General features: G+C 41.8%; 1 protein-coding gene across 1 annotated transcript in view; it reads left to right on the forward strand.

Annotated features, from left to right (window-relative positions):
• The window catches only part of itga9 (integrin, alpha 9), a 48,068-nt gene that overhangs the window by 15,876 nt on the left and 14,773 nt on the right, over positions 1-17,419 (forward strand). The window contains exons 16-18 of the mRNA XM_071480974.1: positions 15,469-15,621; positions 16,405-16,481; positions 16,950-17,097. Of these exons, the coding sequence (XP_071337075.1) occupies positions 15,469-15,621; positions 16,405-16,481; positions 16,950-17,097 (378 nt within the window). The remainder of the gene's footprint in view (positions 1-15,468; positions 15,622-16,404; positions 16,482-16,949; positions 17,098-17,419) is intronic.

Here is a 17,419-nt window from a genome sequence, read left to right on the forward strand (position 1 = left end):
TGTGATATGACTTATTTGCTTATACGGTTTGTTTTCCTTCTTCATTTATTTATGTAGTTTTTGGTTGGAGCATCAGCGTCTGTACATTTCCACCGGAAAGACAGATCAAAGCAAGAGAAAAAATGAAAATGTCAAGATAAAGGAAGGGCCGTCACGCGACTCGCAGCGATGTGAGAGCTTAGGCTGCTGTAGCTGAAGGCTATGAATCAGCAGGCATCTGCTGGGAAGCTATTTGTGACACCCAGCTGGGTCAGGTTAAAGGTAACAGTCAGGCGCTTGATGGTTCGTGAAGCCATGCTGCTCAAGTGTGCGTCTGCAGAAAGTGACAGACACAGGAAACAGAGTCTCCTTTGTCATTGCATAGTCCCTCTCTTGTGTTCCTCTGTGATTTAGTAGTGTCGCCACGGAGAGGGTCCTTATCCTGAGGGCACCATCCATGTTTCACCTCCTCTAATACAGAGGCCCACCGCAGGCCTGTAAATTTCACTGGCTTTCATAACGGGGCTCTCCAGGCACTTTCACCGTGGGAGGCTGAGCTGCTGACTGAAGGGGGGCTGTCATTACTGTGCCCGCCTCTCTTCCTTCAACCAGACTCTCACACTATAATGAGCGTATGTCACACAGAGCGGTTATAGCAATAAGCTCCTTTATTTATCACAACACACACATCACTGTTATCAAGGGTTATTCAGTGAAGCCTGGTGTGTGTTTATCCAGGCTCTTCATTAAAACGGGATAGTTTTGCACATTTGAAATTTAATTTTCACTTTTTTTTCAAGTTTCATCACACAGAACATCAACAGGAACGTAAGTCAAATAAAGCAGTGTTTCCGCCCCAAAGTAAAGCTGAAATTCAGATTCCTAGGTTTGTGGGTGGGCGGGTGAATTATCAGTCAGCTGTGGCTCATAGCTTCTCGTATCTGTGGCATCTCTCTGGCTGTGAGATAAACACCCTTATTCTTTAAGTGCCATCCATCAGGCCAGATGGTAACTTCAGGGACGAGCCGTGTTTTGCAGCTCTGTCAGTTAGCTGAGGCACTAATGTTGGTGGATGCAATTACACTTTCATGTTGTTAAAGGAATAGGTAGTTTTGGGAAATATACTCATTTGCTGTCACGAAGAGAGTTGGAGAAGGAGATGGATACTCCTGTCATGTCTGTCTGTTCATAATGAAGCTGGAGCCAGGAGATCATTAGCTTAGCTTAGCATAAAGACTGTGAACAGGGGGAATAGCTAGCCTGGCTCCGTCCAAAGGTAAAATGCACCCTGTAAAGTGTTACAGGGGGTTCTGTGCAGTAACATCTGCAAATTGTCTTCATTTTTTGTACAGATTAAGTGAACAAGATATAATGTGTTAATTAGTGACCTCCAGCAGGTGTACCTTCTACTTGCTGGGACAAATATAAGAATCAATCTTTTCATCTAACTCTCTGCAAGAAAGCAAATAAGCGAAGTTGCACTACTTCTTTAATACTGAGTTTACAGATGACAAGTGTCTCTTGGGGTGGCCTCATGCAGACGCCATTACATCTTCCGTCTGTAGGAGTATTTGGATTGGCTTGACTAAGGTGTGAAGTGCAGCGTGGTTGCCACTGCAGCTGTGTGGATTATTATTTTTCACTATATGTATCCACAAATTCCACCTGCTCAGCAGCAAAAGGCAAAAGTGAGATTCCCAGAGCTGCCAAACGCCCGAAAAGCCACACAGGATGGTGAAGGTGTGGTGCCCAAATGACAACCTTACCAGACTGTTTACAGGCTGAATGACTTGTATATGTATGAAGGGTAAAAGGGAGAAAGATTGCGACCTATAACTGTCTCATCATGCAGTACGTGTTTGTCCTAATCTTGAGAGAGGAGCTGAAGAATCACCATAATCAGAGGTGATCCGTCTCCGCTCTAAGAGAGGGTCTAGTCTGCTTGACCGTTTGCATCGTTTATCTTCCTCATGTGTCTGCCCGCATGAGCCAGTCCTCCCATTCCCCAGAAGAGGAATGCTAATGGAAACCAGCTGGTTGCCCGACTACATCCTCAAGGGTGTTCGGAAAGGTAGGGGGTGGACTGCACACCCCCGCCCGACTCTTCTCTCAGCTATAACATGCAGTGAAAACACAGGACTGGGGCTGTAGCGTCACAGCGGGGTGCTGGGCTGCTGTTGTGTCAACTGGAGCTGCATGCTGGCGCTGCTCATGGAAAAGCCTCACGTCAGGGTTGATTGCTCAAGCCCTGATGCATGAGGGCCGGTGGAAGCAGGCCATGAGCTATTCTGAGCCACTCTCACGTTCGTAACCACTCTGACCATCTGTCGACCCCATTTGTTGACTTTATAAATTAAACAACTCTTAAAAGGACTTCAGTTAACAGCGAGGTTTAATAATGCACTGTTAAAGTTGTGTTTGTTCTGCATAATGTACATGCAGCAACAGCACTGGAACAGACACGCTGGATTTTCACCATCTGAAATCAAGTGAAAAAGCTGAACTGGCCAATCTGTAAATCATGCGGTGCTGAGAACACCAGGGCACAGGAGTTATTCAGAGAGCACAGAGTACAGAAGCTAATAGTTCAGTCGTAACATTTTTTTCTGGGGTAATTCTCTCTGAAATTATGCAAGACTTTCATGTTGATCATTTTAAACATGTTTTCATTGGCACAGACCAACAGGAATACCAGCCCTCCAGATGGACTTTGTTTGGTTATTTTTAGCTGAATAAACTCCATGCAGGCTTTTCCTTCAGTTGTACCTCACATTAGGGAGGGAAGGCAGTTCCTCGCAGTGATGACTGACAAATGATCCGGGCTCTGATCAGACCAGAGGCGTTGTGCGTGAGATGGAAATGAGTCATTTAACAAGTGAACCACCAACTATAAGCGGAAATTCTTCAGTTGTATGTGTTGCATTAAGTAATTTTGCACTGTTGGCGTGTGGAATAGTCTCTCATCTTATTGTGCAAGTCAGAACACTTGTAGTGAAATAGTTTGAAGGTTTGGAGTATTATTCATGTGCAAGTGGACGCCACAGTAATTACATTTTATTATAGAAGCATCACGGACAGAAAAAACCACCTGTGAGACAGTTTATTTTACTGTACACTACCTACTGGTATGTTGTGTAGGATGGGTATGATAATGGATATATATATATATATATATATATATATATGTATATATATATATATATATATACCATCCATAGAGCAGGGTATATATACATGCCATCTACAGAGCCAGCTTGCTAGCATTGATGAAAACAAATGAAGTGACACTGGTATTCAGATCATGTTCTGTGCTTTGTTTATCTACGTATGCATGCCATATGTTGAGTGGAGCACATCATTGTCCATTGATTTAAGTGCAACAGGTGTAATGTCAACATTACATTCTGATATATGTCTTACTTCAAACTGTAAAGCATTCATTATTCATTGTGTCACATGCTATGTGGTTGTATGCCGGCTTTTACTGCTCAATCAGCTTTGATTTATTGCTCGTCTTAGTAAACATGTTTTAAGTATTCCTCTGTTAGATGTTCTGCGCTCCTTCCTTGATCACAACTCATGGCATGTTTACATCCACGGCGATTCATCCATCGTCATATGCGTGTTTCGAGTTCAGCAGTCCCGTCACAGCGCACGTGAGCCTTGAAATCATGCCAAGAGCCACTTCCATTTGTGGTCATGAGCGGTATTGTGCAGCGCTGTAGATTCGGCACAGTCTCCGAGGAGGAGCTAAAATAGGGAGCGAGAGCCCTGCCTGCAACAGTTGTCTGTTTAATTTAGCTCGTAAAGTATCCTGCTCACTTTCCTCTGGCCTATATTCAACTGAGTATGTGGCCTATATCTCATGCCCCTTAACATTTGCTTGGCACCACTGGAGTATTTAAAGCTCCATCAAACTTTATTCTAAAGACTGCTGCTGTTATTGGGGCATCTGTAGCATGAACATCAAACTGTCAAGGCTGAACGCACTGAGGCCAACTCCAGTCTCCCATCACATATGACTGAATGGAAAAACCAGATTATGCACGCATGTTGGTGCATGAGATTTTCAGACTGGGTAAATGGACTGATCATGATGTATGCAGTTACAGAAGGAACCAGGTTACTCGTATCATTGCCTCTGCAAATGCAGTTGAAAGGCAGTAAAGTCTGAACTCGTCTGTGTGTCTGTTTGTTGCATTCGTACAGATCCGTCTTTTACATGCTGTGTTTTTTTTTTAAAACAAAATCTGAAAGACAAATGATGAACAAACAAACTGCAGCTTTACAAGTTAGAGAAGTTTTGTTTGATTTCAGCTTCATTTACATAACATGTTTCCTGTATTCACAAATGGCTGATTGCTGATATTAGGCACCAGCAAAATGGTGAAGTACTGATAGCCAATAGTAAAGCTGAAATGATCGGTCGATTTATTCATAAATTGTTAATTTTAAAGTCTTTATTTAAAAATTCACCATATCCAAAATATTGCCAAATATCTGCTTTTGCTTTTCGCTTTGACACCAAATCCTCCGCCATTGCTTTGTTGGTCAACTCTCCTCTCATCATGTGATAAGACTGTGATGTAACTCTGCTCTGCTGCTGCACGGAGCAGACACTTTCAATTTGTATTTGTAGCATCCGATGGTATATTGATAACTAGTATTTTACAACGTTTTTATTTGATGAATTTACCGCTGATACTGTATGTGAAAATTAACGAAAATGGGTTTTAAGAAAAATGAAAAAAGATGGGTGAGCTATGTAATCAGTGTGTGTCTGAACACAGTGTCTTGCAGCAACATCAAATGAAGAAAACAATCATTTATATAGTCGACAGTGGAAATTATTTGCAGCTTTAATTCGTTTAATTTGATCGAAACCCTTCAGCTTTAGAGATTCATTATTGACACTGATCCCACTCTTTAAAAGACTTGGGTCAAACTTGGGTCAAGACATTTTACCCTGATGTATCTGTGGCAGACAGTGAGAAGTGGCTCACAGAATGTAACTTTGGATCTTAGAAGCTGTTGACAATCAAAGAGAAGTAAGAGAAAGACACTGTGATACACTTTTCTGTGATTGACAGCTTACTTGACAGTGTTTGAACTACGTCATGCAGTTAAGTCCACTAATCTGTTCCTCAACGTAAGCCAGAACAAATGTGAAAAATCATTTGCACTCACTGTTTGACCCAAGTCTGCTCTCTGCAGACAAACAGGAAACTCTGGGGAGTAAAGTAAAGCAGGAGTTCCTGTCGCGGCATCCCAAAGAGTCTCCAGCTAAACTAGGTCCCAGTCCCCTCAACACTGTCTGGCACATGGAAACACCAGAGCTGGGCCACAGCCACACTGCCTGCTTTGTTTGCCTCTTTACAGTTCAATAGAAATCTGCAATTCCCTCGATACCGTTCCCCCGGTTTCATTTACCTCGGGCCAAGAGAGCTGATACAATGAAAGCGTATAGCAGGAAGGTGATCAAACCCAGCTGTTTCTATTACACATGGCAGCAAGTCAAGCACCTATTTATAAAGAATTAAAAATACTAGAGCAATGCGCTGCAATAATGTATCAAGTGGAAAATATCACATTCACTGTCCCATAAATAAGTTCAACTGAATCCTTTGTCTGTGAGTATAAGTGTTGATAGTATTTACTGGATTCTGAAGAAGAGCTATTCAGGTTAATTTTAGCTCAGGGTAATATTTTGGTCAGGATTTCCCTACATGGTCATGCCAGAATGAACATTAAACAGTTCTTCTCCAGTCTTGTTTTGGGACTCTACGGCCAACTGTAACTTTTGTTACAGTAAAACAAGTCAAAATTTCTCATGAAGTTCTTCCCATGCGTGTGTATTAAAGATATAAGTAAGCTATTATTTTTGGTATGGCTGCTCATTAGTCCCACTCTGTGCTGTTGCCATAGTAAATCCATCGTTGTTACTCATATCAAGACAGACCAGATTTGATGATTTGTTGATTTTGGCAGCTGAGCATGCTGGGTAGAATGTTTCCGAAGTCTTTTGGCCCTGTTACTGCCACACAGTGCCATTGCAAGGCAGCGTAATGGGTGGCCAAGTCTGACCACAATGAAAGAGCTTCTCCTCCATGTTTCCCGCTTGCACTGCAGAGGAAATGTGCATGCATGCAAGTGCTCAGTGTGAACTCATGTGCGTGCACAGTCAGAAAGTCATAATGTGACGGTGCCTGGGCTTCACTAACCAGGATAAAACAAAAGGCTACTTCATCACTTGGTGTCTTCATGACACTTCCTTAACTTCCTGGTGGTGACTCCGTCATCATTTCCCATTACTTGACCCACTGTTAATATTAGCATATATTCCTGATGTGGTGGCGTCAGCATCAAATTCTGCTTCCTGTATAAATGGGCAAGATCTGCCACAAAGGAAGTGGCGCAAATAAATACAGAAGACATTTGTTTATATGCAGCAGGGACTGTAACCTGGCCTCATTTGGCTAATTTGTGCTGCAAGTTTTTGTCTAAAACGGCTCCAACAATAACAGCCATGTAAGAGTGCAGCAGAGTCTGTGCACAGTGACGAAATCAGCCGCAGGAAGCATCTGGAGACCTCCTCTATCACCAAGATGGAATATACTCATAAACACACTGAAGCCCATCATAGAAACTGCACATTCAGAGCTGCTCCTGGTTGCTGGTATCTCATCAATCAGCTGGTGGTTTTCTCCTAAGAGTGAAACGGTAATTCTCAATGAAAGCTTGTAATTACAAGACATGATGCTGAAATTAGCGATTGTTGTGAATGAACCCTCATTCTTTTGCTGTTCTTCTTAAATTCATTGAGTAAGAGTAAAGATAAGAAGCATCCTGTTTGTGTAGAAGGAGTATGTATCAGGATGTTGAAGGAAGTTAATCTCTCAAAGACAGGAACTCTTCAGATGCTTGTTGTTCGTTCTAAATGCCAACAAAATTCAGTAATGTAATTCTGATGACTTTAGTTCAATGAGTTTATAAATAAAACCAAATAAAACACTGTTTGTGTCTGAAATCTCTCTGTATTTGCTGCCTAGTACATTATATTTACCCCCTGCCATTATATTTGAGTGTCTAAAATCATTGTCAAATTTCCTATTATTTGTAGTCGCACTATTAGGTTTCCTCCTATTATTGCCTAAAACAGAAAACAGATTTAAACAGCAACTAAATCCACCTTGTTCCTATTTGATTCCCAGTTCTCAAACCACAGAACCACTTCCTTAAAAGGACCTCATCTGGATTCTTCTTTTTTTTTTTTCAGCAAAAGGTTTGTTTTGCTTCCTAAGAGAGTCTTGCATGTGTCCTTGCGGTGACTCCACACTCATCAGTCAGGTTACAATAGAGATCAGCGAGGGCTTAAGGGTAGATAGACATGATGATGACGGGAGCCCTGGGTCAAGAATTTGGAAAATGACGAGGCTGTAATTCAGGACCTTTTAGACGAATTTACTGCTCCTGAATTTCTAGAGCTCAACTTTACAGCCGTAGGGTCATTTCAAGAGTGTAAAATCTAGTAATTCTCTCAAATGAGACGTAGTAATGACACTGAAAATAGCACAGAAACAAATTACGCGTTGAGAGTAGAGAGAGGAAGTGAGATGCGGCATGAGGGAAGACATTGGTGTATTTATAGGTGGCTGGTTGGATATTATGGTACAGTTATAGTTAGAGTTGGCGTTAAATCAAGTTGTTGTTGATAGACTGTAGTAAAAATAATACGCTGATGAATTTGGTATGTTTGAGCAGTAAACCTACTCCATCTGCCAATTTCCACCGGGGAAATGAGGCACCTTTCTCTCCTCCTTTATAAATCCCAGCTGTGGCTTTAACTGTCCAAGGGTCAAATGTTGAATGCCTTCTTCATGATGCATGTGAGACCGTAAAAGTTTCCTGCAATTTGTGTTTATGTGAACATTGTTTTAAAAAGCAATAAATTCAATACGCTTGGATTCTCCAAGGCGTATGAGACGTATATCTCCTTATCTGCACCCGCGGGATCTTTATTGAGGGAGAGCGGTTTTACTGAGAGTCTCAAGCAGAGAGGTGTGTGTTTTTGTTTGTGTGGCCCACATTGTGAACGTCGGTGTGTGAGGCAAAAATGTAGAATAACAGGCAGTGTGCAAATAAATGTTTTGTGTGCACGATGCGTTTAGAGCAACGTGGTATTTATTAGTGTTTATTCACAACGCGGTCTCATGCATGACAGTACAGATGGTATACGTTTCCTGTCAGTTACGTGACGGTGCACCTCTCTTTTAGCCAGGAGGAAATATGTGTTTGCTCATGGGAGACATTACAACACACTGCTATATCTAGCAACACTCAGTCTTGCTAATGGTTAGGACTCGGTTCAGCTATGTTTTCACAGAAACAGCAGCCCAGTATTGTAAAAAGCATTCTTGTAGTTTACAGAGGTCTGTCTCAGCAGCAGCACAGCTACACGTCAGACATTATAGGGATTGTAAATTAAGGACTGTTCTGATCAGGCACTTGTAATGTCGTAAATGGTCCATCAAAGCTCCATCCAACAAATCGGGGAAAAAGTGAAAAACAAATGAGACAGTAATGATTTAAGAATGGAGGGAGAGTAAGAATGGGGAAATGGGGGAGGTTTAGAAATTAAAACAAATATTCCTCTAGATTAAAAAACTTCATGACTCCATCACCATGTGAGATTTTCACTGTACGAACAGTCCTATTGTCAAACTACACTCCTGTCCTCATTTTCTCATCTTGTCCAAGAGCCACAATGACAAGTGAGGACTTAACATAGTTATTTAGAAGGGGTTTTGATTTATTTGTGCAAAAGTTCATTGTAGGCAAGAACAGTCCACTGTTTACTGAAAGCATGATTTGATCCTAATTACCGTGAGTGTACAACCCTGTAAATCCACACATTTGTTTTCATTTCTAACTAAATTAGCTTAATAAGCAGAACCAACCCTGGATTAGCTCTGAGTAATAGGAACATATTTAGGCACAGTGTTCAGCGAGCCCTGAGCTCTCTGCCCTGCTCTCGTTTGAAAATGCTCCGCCAGTTCAGTTTGTTTTCTGGGCACAGTTTGTTTTTATGTTCAACAGGTTGTGGAGTGTGTGCAGTGTGTGATTTATCAGGTTGGTGCCTGAAGCTGGACAGACATCTGAGAATCACAGCGTCTACTACTAACATCAGACAGACTGAAGCATTTTCCAGTGGTTGGAGTAAACATGGCTTGTGTTGACTGGGCACCGCTTTCAAAGGCATACTGCTTACATTTGGTGTGACTGCTAATGTGGCTTTTTCATGTCAGAATTATTTGGTTTTGGACAGGATGAAGACATTGAAGTCCAAAAGCATTTGTTGTTGACTTGTATCATTTTTTCCAGACTTGCTAATAAGAACATTATTATTTTCACGTTCATGTCATTGTTTCAGACCAGACATCTTGCCTAATCTATATTTCCTTATCATAACAAAGTCTCAAATGACAATGTGAAAACAATGTGACGAAGTGAAAGGAGTGCTCATAGTGATTTTGGCTGTGTAGCATTCATTGTTTCCCAGCTCAGCCCGCACCTTCACCATTTCGGTTCACACTCATAGCGTTTTTGACCACAGCAGGCTGCTGTTTTCAACTGAAAAGCTTTTAAAACACAAAGTTAACCAGCCTATGCCAGCAGGTTCACCAGCTGCTGAACATAGAGGAGCATTTAGCAGCTAAAGAGCCAGATTTTTCCCTCAGGAGTCGGTGAAGACCAAAAAACAGAGCTAAAAGAAGAGCGAATACTGGGCTCGGTCATCAGCTGGAAGCAGCTGTTTCACAACTTGTTTCAGCTGCTCCCAAGTGAGCAAAATTATTACAGATTTTAAGCTACACACATAATTATCACCCTCTCCACAGTTTTGTTATAGATTTACCATCTTTCTGCTCATTGTTTTAATTTTACAGCCTGCAACTACACTGTTTTGGTTCACTTTCACTGCTCTCGTCGTTGTCATTTCCAGCCTCAGCAGGCAGCGATTTTCAGTCAAAAAGCTCAGATAAAACCTACTGTGCGCCTCATGCCAAGGACCAAATAGCAGACAGACCTAAACAATCAGAGGTGGTGGAGACCAAAACAGAGCTAATAGGAGAGTGAATAGTGGACACTAGGTGGCCATGATTCCAAATGAGTGCTTATGAAGTTCATTGGTGTCTGCTGGATGTGTAAATATGACATGTAACTATTGAATATGATGAATATGTAACTATTCACTACGCATTCACAATATCTGCTTTATAAGGTGATAATACATCAGTGTTTGGTTTAAGCTTGTTCTGCTGCCCCTAAATGTAAAAAACCAAAAAAAAAAAAAAAAAAAAAAACAATTAATAGATTCACAAAAAATACAAGAACTATTTCACAAGATTACAAGAGGCAGAAAAACCCCTCATTTGATATGACAAGCCACAGAAGGGAAAATAATGGACGCAGGAACTGAAGGCAAGGCGCAGTTAAAGTAACAAAACAACAAGAGGAAATACACATAAAGAACATGGCTGTACAAAATCACCAGATTTAGAGGCGGCTGTACTCATTCTCTCTCAGACGTCCTTGACCATGTCCTTGAAGGAAGGTATTCACATTTTATTATTGACTATATTCAACAGCAGTAAAGTGAGGAGCTGCTCCTTGGGGGATTTTATCAGAATGTAAAGGATGTGTCGTTGGATGTGAGTGCAGTTCATAGCAAGAGGTGTTCAAACCAAAAATAATCCTGTTAAATATGAGGATGGACCGTGGGATTTATTAATAGATCTGTGATATTTTCTGTTTCAGGAATAAAGATAGCAGTTTTGTCGTATCAAGAGGCTATGACGACAAAGCAAGTACAGACTCTGATCTTTCTGCAACGACAGGAAAGATTTAGGAGTATGATGATCAATTTTACAGACAGTGCGGCCGTTCATAGCTGACCTCTCCAGAAAGGTTCCTAACCAAAACAAGTGGATGACACTCTTTCCTGCTCCTACACAGTTTGTTATTTCTAGGCTTCCCAACATCTGCTAACCTGTTGTGAGCTGAGCAGCTGCTATAGTTTGACCTGTAGTCGATCTGACAGAGAGTTACACACGAAACATCTCAGTAATAGTCTTACTTCTAGACTTTTTTCAAGGACAAGCTGAGATGAACTGCTTAAGTGCATGTCTGCCGTATGCTGCAGACATTACTGTAAATTCTCTCTATTTCAAGTTGTCTCCCTTTGTCTCAGTATACACTCATAACCCTAACCTTTGACAGGCTGAATTCATTCATCACGTCACTAAAAAGCTTTTAAGATTCCCTGGAGTTTAGCCCTTGAATGAAATGGCCTCAACCTGCAAGTCATCCAAACACCCATTGTCCTAAAAAGGAGAGCTGTGAGCGCATTTCGCTCACGAGTTAATAAAGACTTCCCACGACCAGACTTAGACTATATGCTTTTGAGGGAATGGTTTGGCTGAGAGAGGAGCTCTTGTGCACTTCAGCCAAGCATGAGGCGTTTAAACTGAGGATCAGAGCCTTTTGCAGCCTGACGTCAACCTCCCCGCACCCACCATGGCGGAGCTGCTCTGTGAGCATGACGGGTGCAGCTTGGTGCATTGCCATCCTGTTGATCGGATAAACATGTTAGAGTCAGAGCCTGCAGCTCTAGAGTGAAACTCAAAGAGTTCAGGGTGAAATCTATAAAATACTTTCAACATTCATAGATCGGCAGTCTTTATGTTGCTAAAACATGCAAGCATCAAGTGTAGGAAAAAGGCATACGGACAGCTTAGAGGGAAATCAAGGGGAGAGAATGGTTGGTAAGGGGGCGAGTTATGCTCTGCTGTACTAAATGAATGGGTCCTGAGTGTGAACATAAACACAGAGATAGTATACTGACAGAAACCTTGTTCCGCAGAGAGACGGTGTTGCGAAGGTGTAGGTGAAGGTGTGATTCCCAGTTGTTTTCTTTCAAAACATGCAGAGTGGCAAGCTGTCCTCCATCCCATGAGTTAACTATAGGAATAATGCATACAGGGAGGAAGAGGTTTGTATCAAGTGTGTCATAAAATATCCCAACATGCAGATTTCCATCCTATAGTTGAGAATTTACAGTTACCAAAGTATGGTGGGAACTGCTGGAAAACAGCTGCTTCCCACTGAGTTTGCTGGCATCTTGACAGTATGACTGCAACCATTAATAAGTAATTTTGTCCCTGGGATGATGAGAGGGTTCAGACTGTTTTTAGGTGACCTTGCAGGAAACTGACCTTTTTTATTTCCTACTCTAAGGATACTGTCAAAAAAAAGTCTTATTCAACTTATTTAAAGCCACTATGTGTAAAATTTGAGAGTTTCACTTTGCTGTGTGTCAGATAGAAATACATGGCCCTAACCTGATGAATAGGGCCGAAAGAATCATGTAAACTGCGCTGATGATGTCAACATTGTAAACCCTGCCCACAAAGCCCTGATTGGTCAACTGTTTCTCCAAGCAGAGTCAGAAACAAAAACATGTCTTTCTGGCAGCACGTTTACTTTTTGTTTTACTTTTGTGATAAAACAGTTGTTTATCTGTGACATGCGAAACCACAGTGCAACTGAGCACAAGTAGAAAAGTCGGCCAAAAGTCATAAAGTCGACAAACTGAGTCACTAACAAACATTAGCTTTAGCCACCATCAGCTACTGGCCAAGGCTGTATCAGCAAAACCCCCTGACTGTATTAAACTGAGCAAGGGTGTGTTTTATTGCATGAGTTCAGCTTTTTGTAACAGTATGTCAGAGGAAGAATGTTTTTCTTTTTTTTTCCTTCAAATGCCATACACTATTGAAACCTTCTGTTTCATATCTGCACTTCTATTGTAATGTTCTTTAAATAACATAAATCCCAGACTTGCTCTATCTGTTCTGAGATCAGATAGAGCGGCCTTTATGTTTGCATGAGGATTTACACAGTGGAAGCCTTTGAGCAGAGAATGACCTGTCACAAGTTTTCCCTTGTAAACTTGCCGTCATGTAAGGAACAGTTGTTGCGTTTCTTTCCATAAGATTATAGGTAGCAGGCAGTTAACACTAGCTGGTGTCTCTCTCAGCTGGAGCTCAGGAACTCCTCTGTTCCATAAATATAGGAATTAAAAGCAGGGTCAGGAGGGAGTAAATGACCGGACCAGGGGCGTGGATACGGGTGGGGCAATTGGCAGCATTGATCAAGGGATAATAAAAGCTTAGGCCAAGTGTTACTGAACAGCCTCTGGCAATTCTAATCTAAGCTCTCTGTGAGTCTTGGGGGCTGTAGGCCTGTGCTTCCAGCAGAAAGTCATCCTGTATCTGCACAATAATAGATCGCTTCATGCACAATAATAGATCCCTCTAAAGCACAGTAGTGTAATGGAAAGATTATGCCTATTTACTTGTACATAAAAGTCTCCCTTAAAGCATGAGATTGTGCAAAAACACAGAATTTCATTTCAAGTCATTATGTCCCCCAGTTCTCCTGAGGCTTGTGAAAATGTGAGATAAGCTGTGGGAGTTTGGGGCTGGAGACCCGAGCAGTGAACTCCCAGGGGGTCAGTTCACTCAGAGGCCAGAGGACAGGGGCCATTTCAAGCATTCTGCTTTAATGGCTACTGAGGCTGAAGGTTTTGCCAGTACCTTACATTGTATACACCACCACTCGTCCAGCACCACACCGTGTCATGTTACCTCCCAGCTGAGCCGACATACTCTTAGAACAACACTGTCTCTGAAAGCCCAATGAGGCATGACTTGTACTCCAGGGATGGATGTGAGGTCAAAGTCTTTTTATCATCTGCCTTACCCAGGCTCATTTGACCAGGAATACTGGGTAGTGGAGGCCCGAAAGCTGTCTAAATGAAAGAATTACAATCTGAAATAGTGTTAAAAACACTTAAGTACATTGTGACAGAGATTAGCTTGCTTTATTGTGCAGGTTGTGACTGACTGACACGTTTTCCCCTTCTTGTACACACTTGCTGCCCTCAACGCTTCCTGTCACCGAACTGCAGCCCGTACACAGAGGAAGGTTGAAGGTACTGCTTTGTTCAAGTGCCACAGTCAGACAGCATCAGCATCAGCACGTTAGTCAATGTGAACATTAACATTCGAATGTTAGCACAGAGCTCAAAGTATCAACACCACAGAGCTGCTTGCATAGCATAGATGCTTTTTCTTGTTTCCCTTGTTCCACTTTTCAAATATGAATATTTTGCTCTTTTTCTGAGTTTTATATAGTAAATTGTAAATCTTTGGGTTTTGAACTGCTGGCTGCACAAAACAATTTTAAGATGTCAGTAACAGGCAGATTCATTGATAGTGAAAATAAATATATTTTGTAGCCCTATTTTCAGTTGCCAACTGTAGAGCCAACCAGATAATGACCAGAAATTGCTAAAAATTCTCTGATTTTATCAACAACACCACATTTTTATCTGTGTCCAGCACGATTTCCCAAGTGAGTCCCAAATCTTCTGTTTTTGTCTGTTCATGTCCTGCGCTAACGGTTGCTCTTTCCTGCTGTAACTCTCTCACTGCTGATGAGTTGGGTGGGTTCCCCACTGCTGTTGCCTAATGTGTCCAAAGCCCAGACTGGCCCTGACTGAGGAAAGAGGATGGGTGGGTGGACACTGGAAAATGCTCTGATAATAGACAAAAAAAGAGAAAGTGCAAAAGAACGAGTGGCCTAAGTGACCACCGGAAAACACAGGAGAGACATTTGTGTTTATATTGTGGGTTCGGCTCCGTGTTGGTAGACATCAGTCTGGCAAAGGGGCACAGGTTGTCTGTGTGTGTGTTTTTGCTGCAGTTTTTAGACACCAAGATGAGAGTCAGACCCACCGAGCTATCAAAGAGCCGAGCGTGACTGTAATGGACAGAAGAGATGAAAAAGCAACATCAGTATCTGCTTTTCCCATGTATGTCTTTCAGAGCTGTCATCTAATGAAGATATGGGATTTGATCACATTTAGCTCTGTTTTCATTCTGTCTGCATTGTTTCCAGACCTGATGCCAAATCAAACACTTCTTTTGTGGTCTCAGATGGAGCCCCCAGAAACGAAAAGATTGCTCTCAGAGGCAGAGCCAGCAGATTTAAAAAGTCTGTGTGTTCACTTTGCTGAAAACTGTCAGCGATGACCCTGTTATTACTACGTTCAGCAAAATGACAAAATAGAAATATATTCATCAATTCAGGTCATTTTGTGGTTTATCTGTATATTTACATCAGCAAACAACCGTGTGGATCTTTTGTTTAGTAATAACAGTGATAACTGTATGATGTTCTGATAATCTGCAGTGTAATCAGTCTTTGCTCCAGGCCTCAGTCAGAGAAAGATGATAAACTACCATAATCATCCGGGTTGTCACATGCCAGTTATTGTTCATATAAGTTCAAATTTATTTTAACAGTTTTGTGTCTATGGTCGGGCAAATTTCTTTAAAATAGCCTTGTTGTTTATTGTCTCTGCAGAAAGATGTGAAGGACGTGTTCACAGCCATCACGTTCGAGGTGGCTTACAGCCTGGGAAAGCATGTGCTGACGGGACACCAGGAGCGAGACCTGCCTGCGCTCACTCCGGTGCTACGATGGAGGAAAGGAAACAAGATCGCAGTGAGAAATGAGGTAAAATAAGGGTTGACAGCATAACAAATGGAGCTGCTGAAGGTTTCACAGCTTCTCGTTTTTTCAGTGTGTGTGGAGTTGACCTTGAAAAGACCATCTCCAATTGAAGATAGTTTTTAAATGTCTTTTTTTTTAATTCACTTACTTAGATACCGATACTTAAATTACCCTGCGCTTTTATCAATTTACAGTTCAGTTCACACGTGTTGCAACAGTGTTTTATATCAGTCTTGCTCTTGAATTGAGAGGATCACAGTTATTTTCTGATATAGTTCATTTCCTCAGCTGATTCCACTGAAGGCTAAATTCTCCTCACACCTGACACAGTCACAGAGGGCATGAAGGAAATAGCTCAAATTGGGGTTGTAATGATTCGGTGTTCGTTACCAGCTTATTATTGTCTGTGTTAGCTTTTCTTGAGTGGAGTCCAAAAAGACTGATTCATTTATTTTCTTTGCAACCACCTCTAACCTGCCCCACATGTGTTTCCCCACTGTCTGCACTTCTTGAAAAACTGAGGGATTTGCGTCTTTCACCACCTACAGAATTCATTTATCTGCAGCAGCAACTCTGACGCTTGACTTAAGTTTCCTTTCATGATGTAGCCTCAAACCAAAGCTCTTCCTCTGACTAATTAAAACAGAGATCAGACAGATAAAAATCTCCTGGATATCTCCAACAACAACACAACACTGCCCCCTAGTCTGAATATGGAGTCAGTGTGTTCAGTGCATGGGCAGCATGAGGTCATATGAACTGTGTACTTTACTGTTTCCTCCTCAGACTTGGTTTGAGAAGAACTGCCTGTCAGATGACTGCGCTGCAGACCTGAGGCTTCATGGGAAACTGTTGCTCTCTGGGTAAAAACCTTCAACTTCACAGTTTAGATTCATCCGCCGTCTTTGCCTTTTCCTCCTGTACTGAGGAAGCAAGCTGACGTCATAGGCCATGTGGGTGTGGGTAGTGGAACCATGACGCATGCTTGGAGGATATCCATATGTTTTTCCATAGTTAGGGAGTTCCCTCTCTTTTTATTGTGTATCATCTGCTCTCTGTGCATTTACTGACAGTTTAGGTCTGTCATGGTAACCACTCGTCATTTTTCTTTGTATATTCTTTGTTTTTCTGCAAATACAAGCACATCCTCTATTTTAAGGGCTCTCCTCTTTGTTTACTTATATTTTACAGTAAAAATTTCAAAGTAAAACAAACTTGCCTTCCTTGTTAATATAAATCTTTACTCACACTTCCCCCTGTAACATCCCACAGTTGTTATAAGAAGTTTATTTATACGCTGAAATACATTGTTTACTTTATGTTCCCATCAGGGTGCACAGCAAGCCCCATTTGGCCCTCGGGGGAGTGAAGAACGTTTCCTTGAACCTGACCATCTCTAACACCGGAGACGACGCCTATGACACCAACATCTACTTCAACTTCTCCAGAGAAGTTTTCTACATCAACTTTTGGCAGAAGGTCTGTTGTGGCTCCTGAAGAATGTGTTTATTTACTCAGGTGCTCATGTTTATTTCTGAAATCTGACGAGGAAATTGAAGTTGAAATGATACATATGGCCATATTTCACTTATCAGCTGAATATCATCAGTTTTCCACCGAGATGTACGTTTTCTCAAAGATAGTTTATTTAAAAAGACTGATGATGTGTCAGGAGCTCAGTCTAAACAGTGAAGCATGCAAAAAGACAGACCTGCGGGAACTTAAAGCTCCGGCTGAGCCGTAAATGCAGCCCTGTAGATGAAAGGATGAAGAGCTGGAGAGCCCCAGCAGCAGCAGCAGC

The sequence above is a fragment of the Trachinotus anak genome, unplaced genomic scaffold (assembly GCF_046630095.1).
Source record: "Trachinotus anak isolate AG129_WGS33_773 ecotype Australia unplaced genomic scaffold, CSIRO_AGI_Tana_v1 ptg000007l, whole genome shotgun sequence".
Lineage (NCBI taxonomy): Eukaryota > Metazoa > Chordata > Actinopteri > Carangiformes > Carangidae > Trachinotus > Trachinotus anak.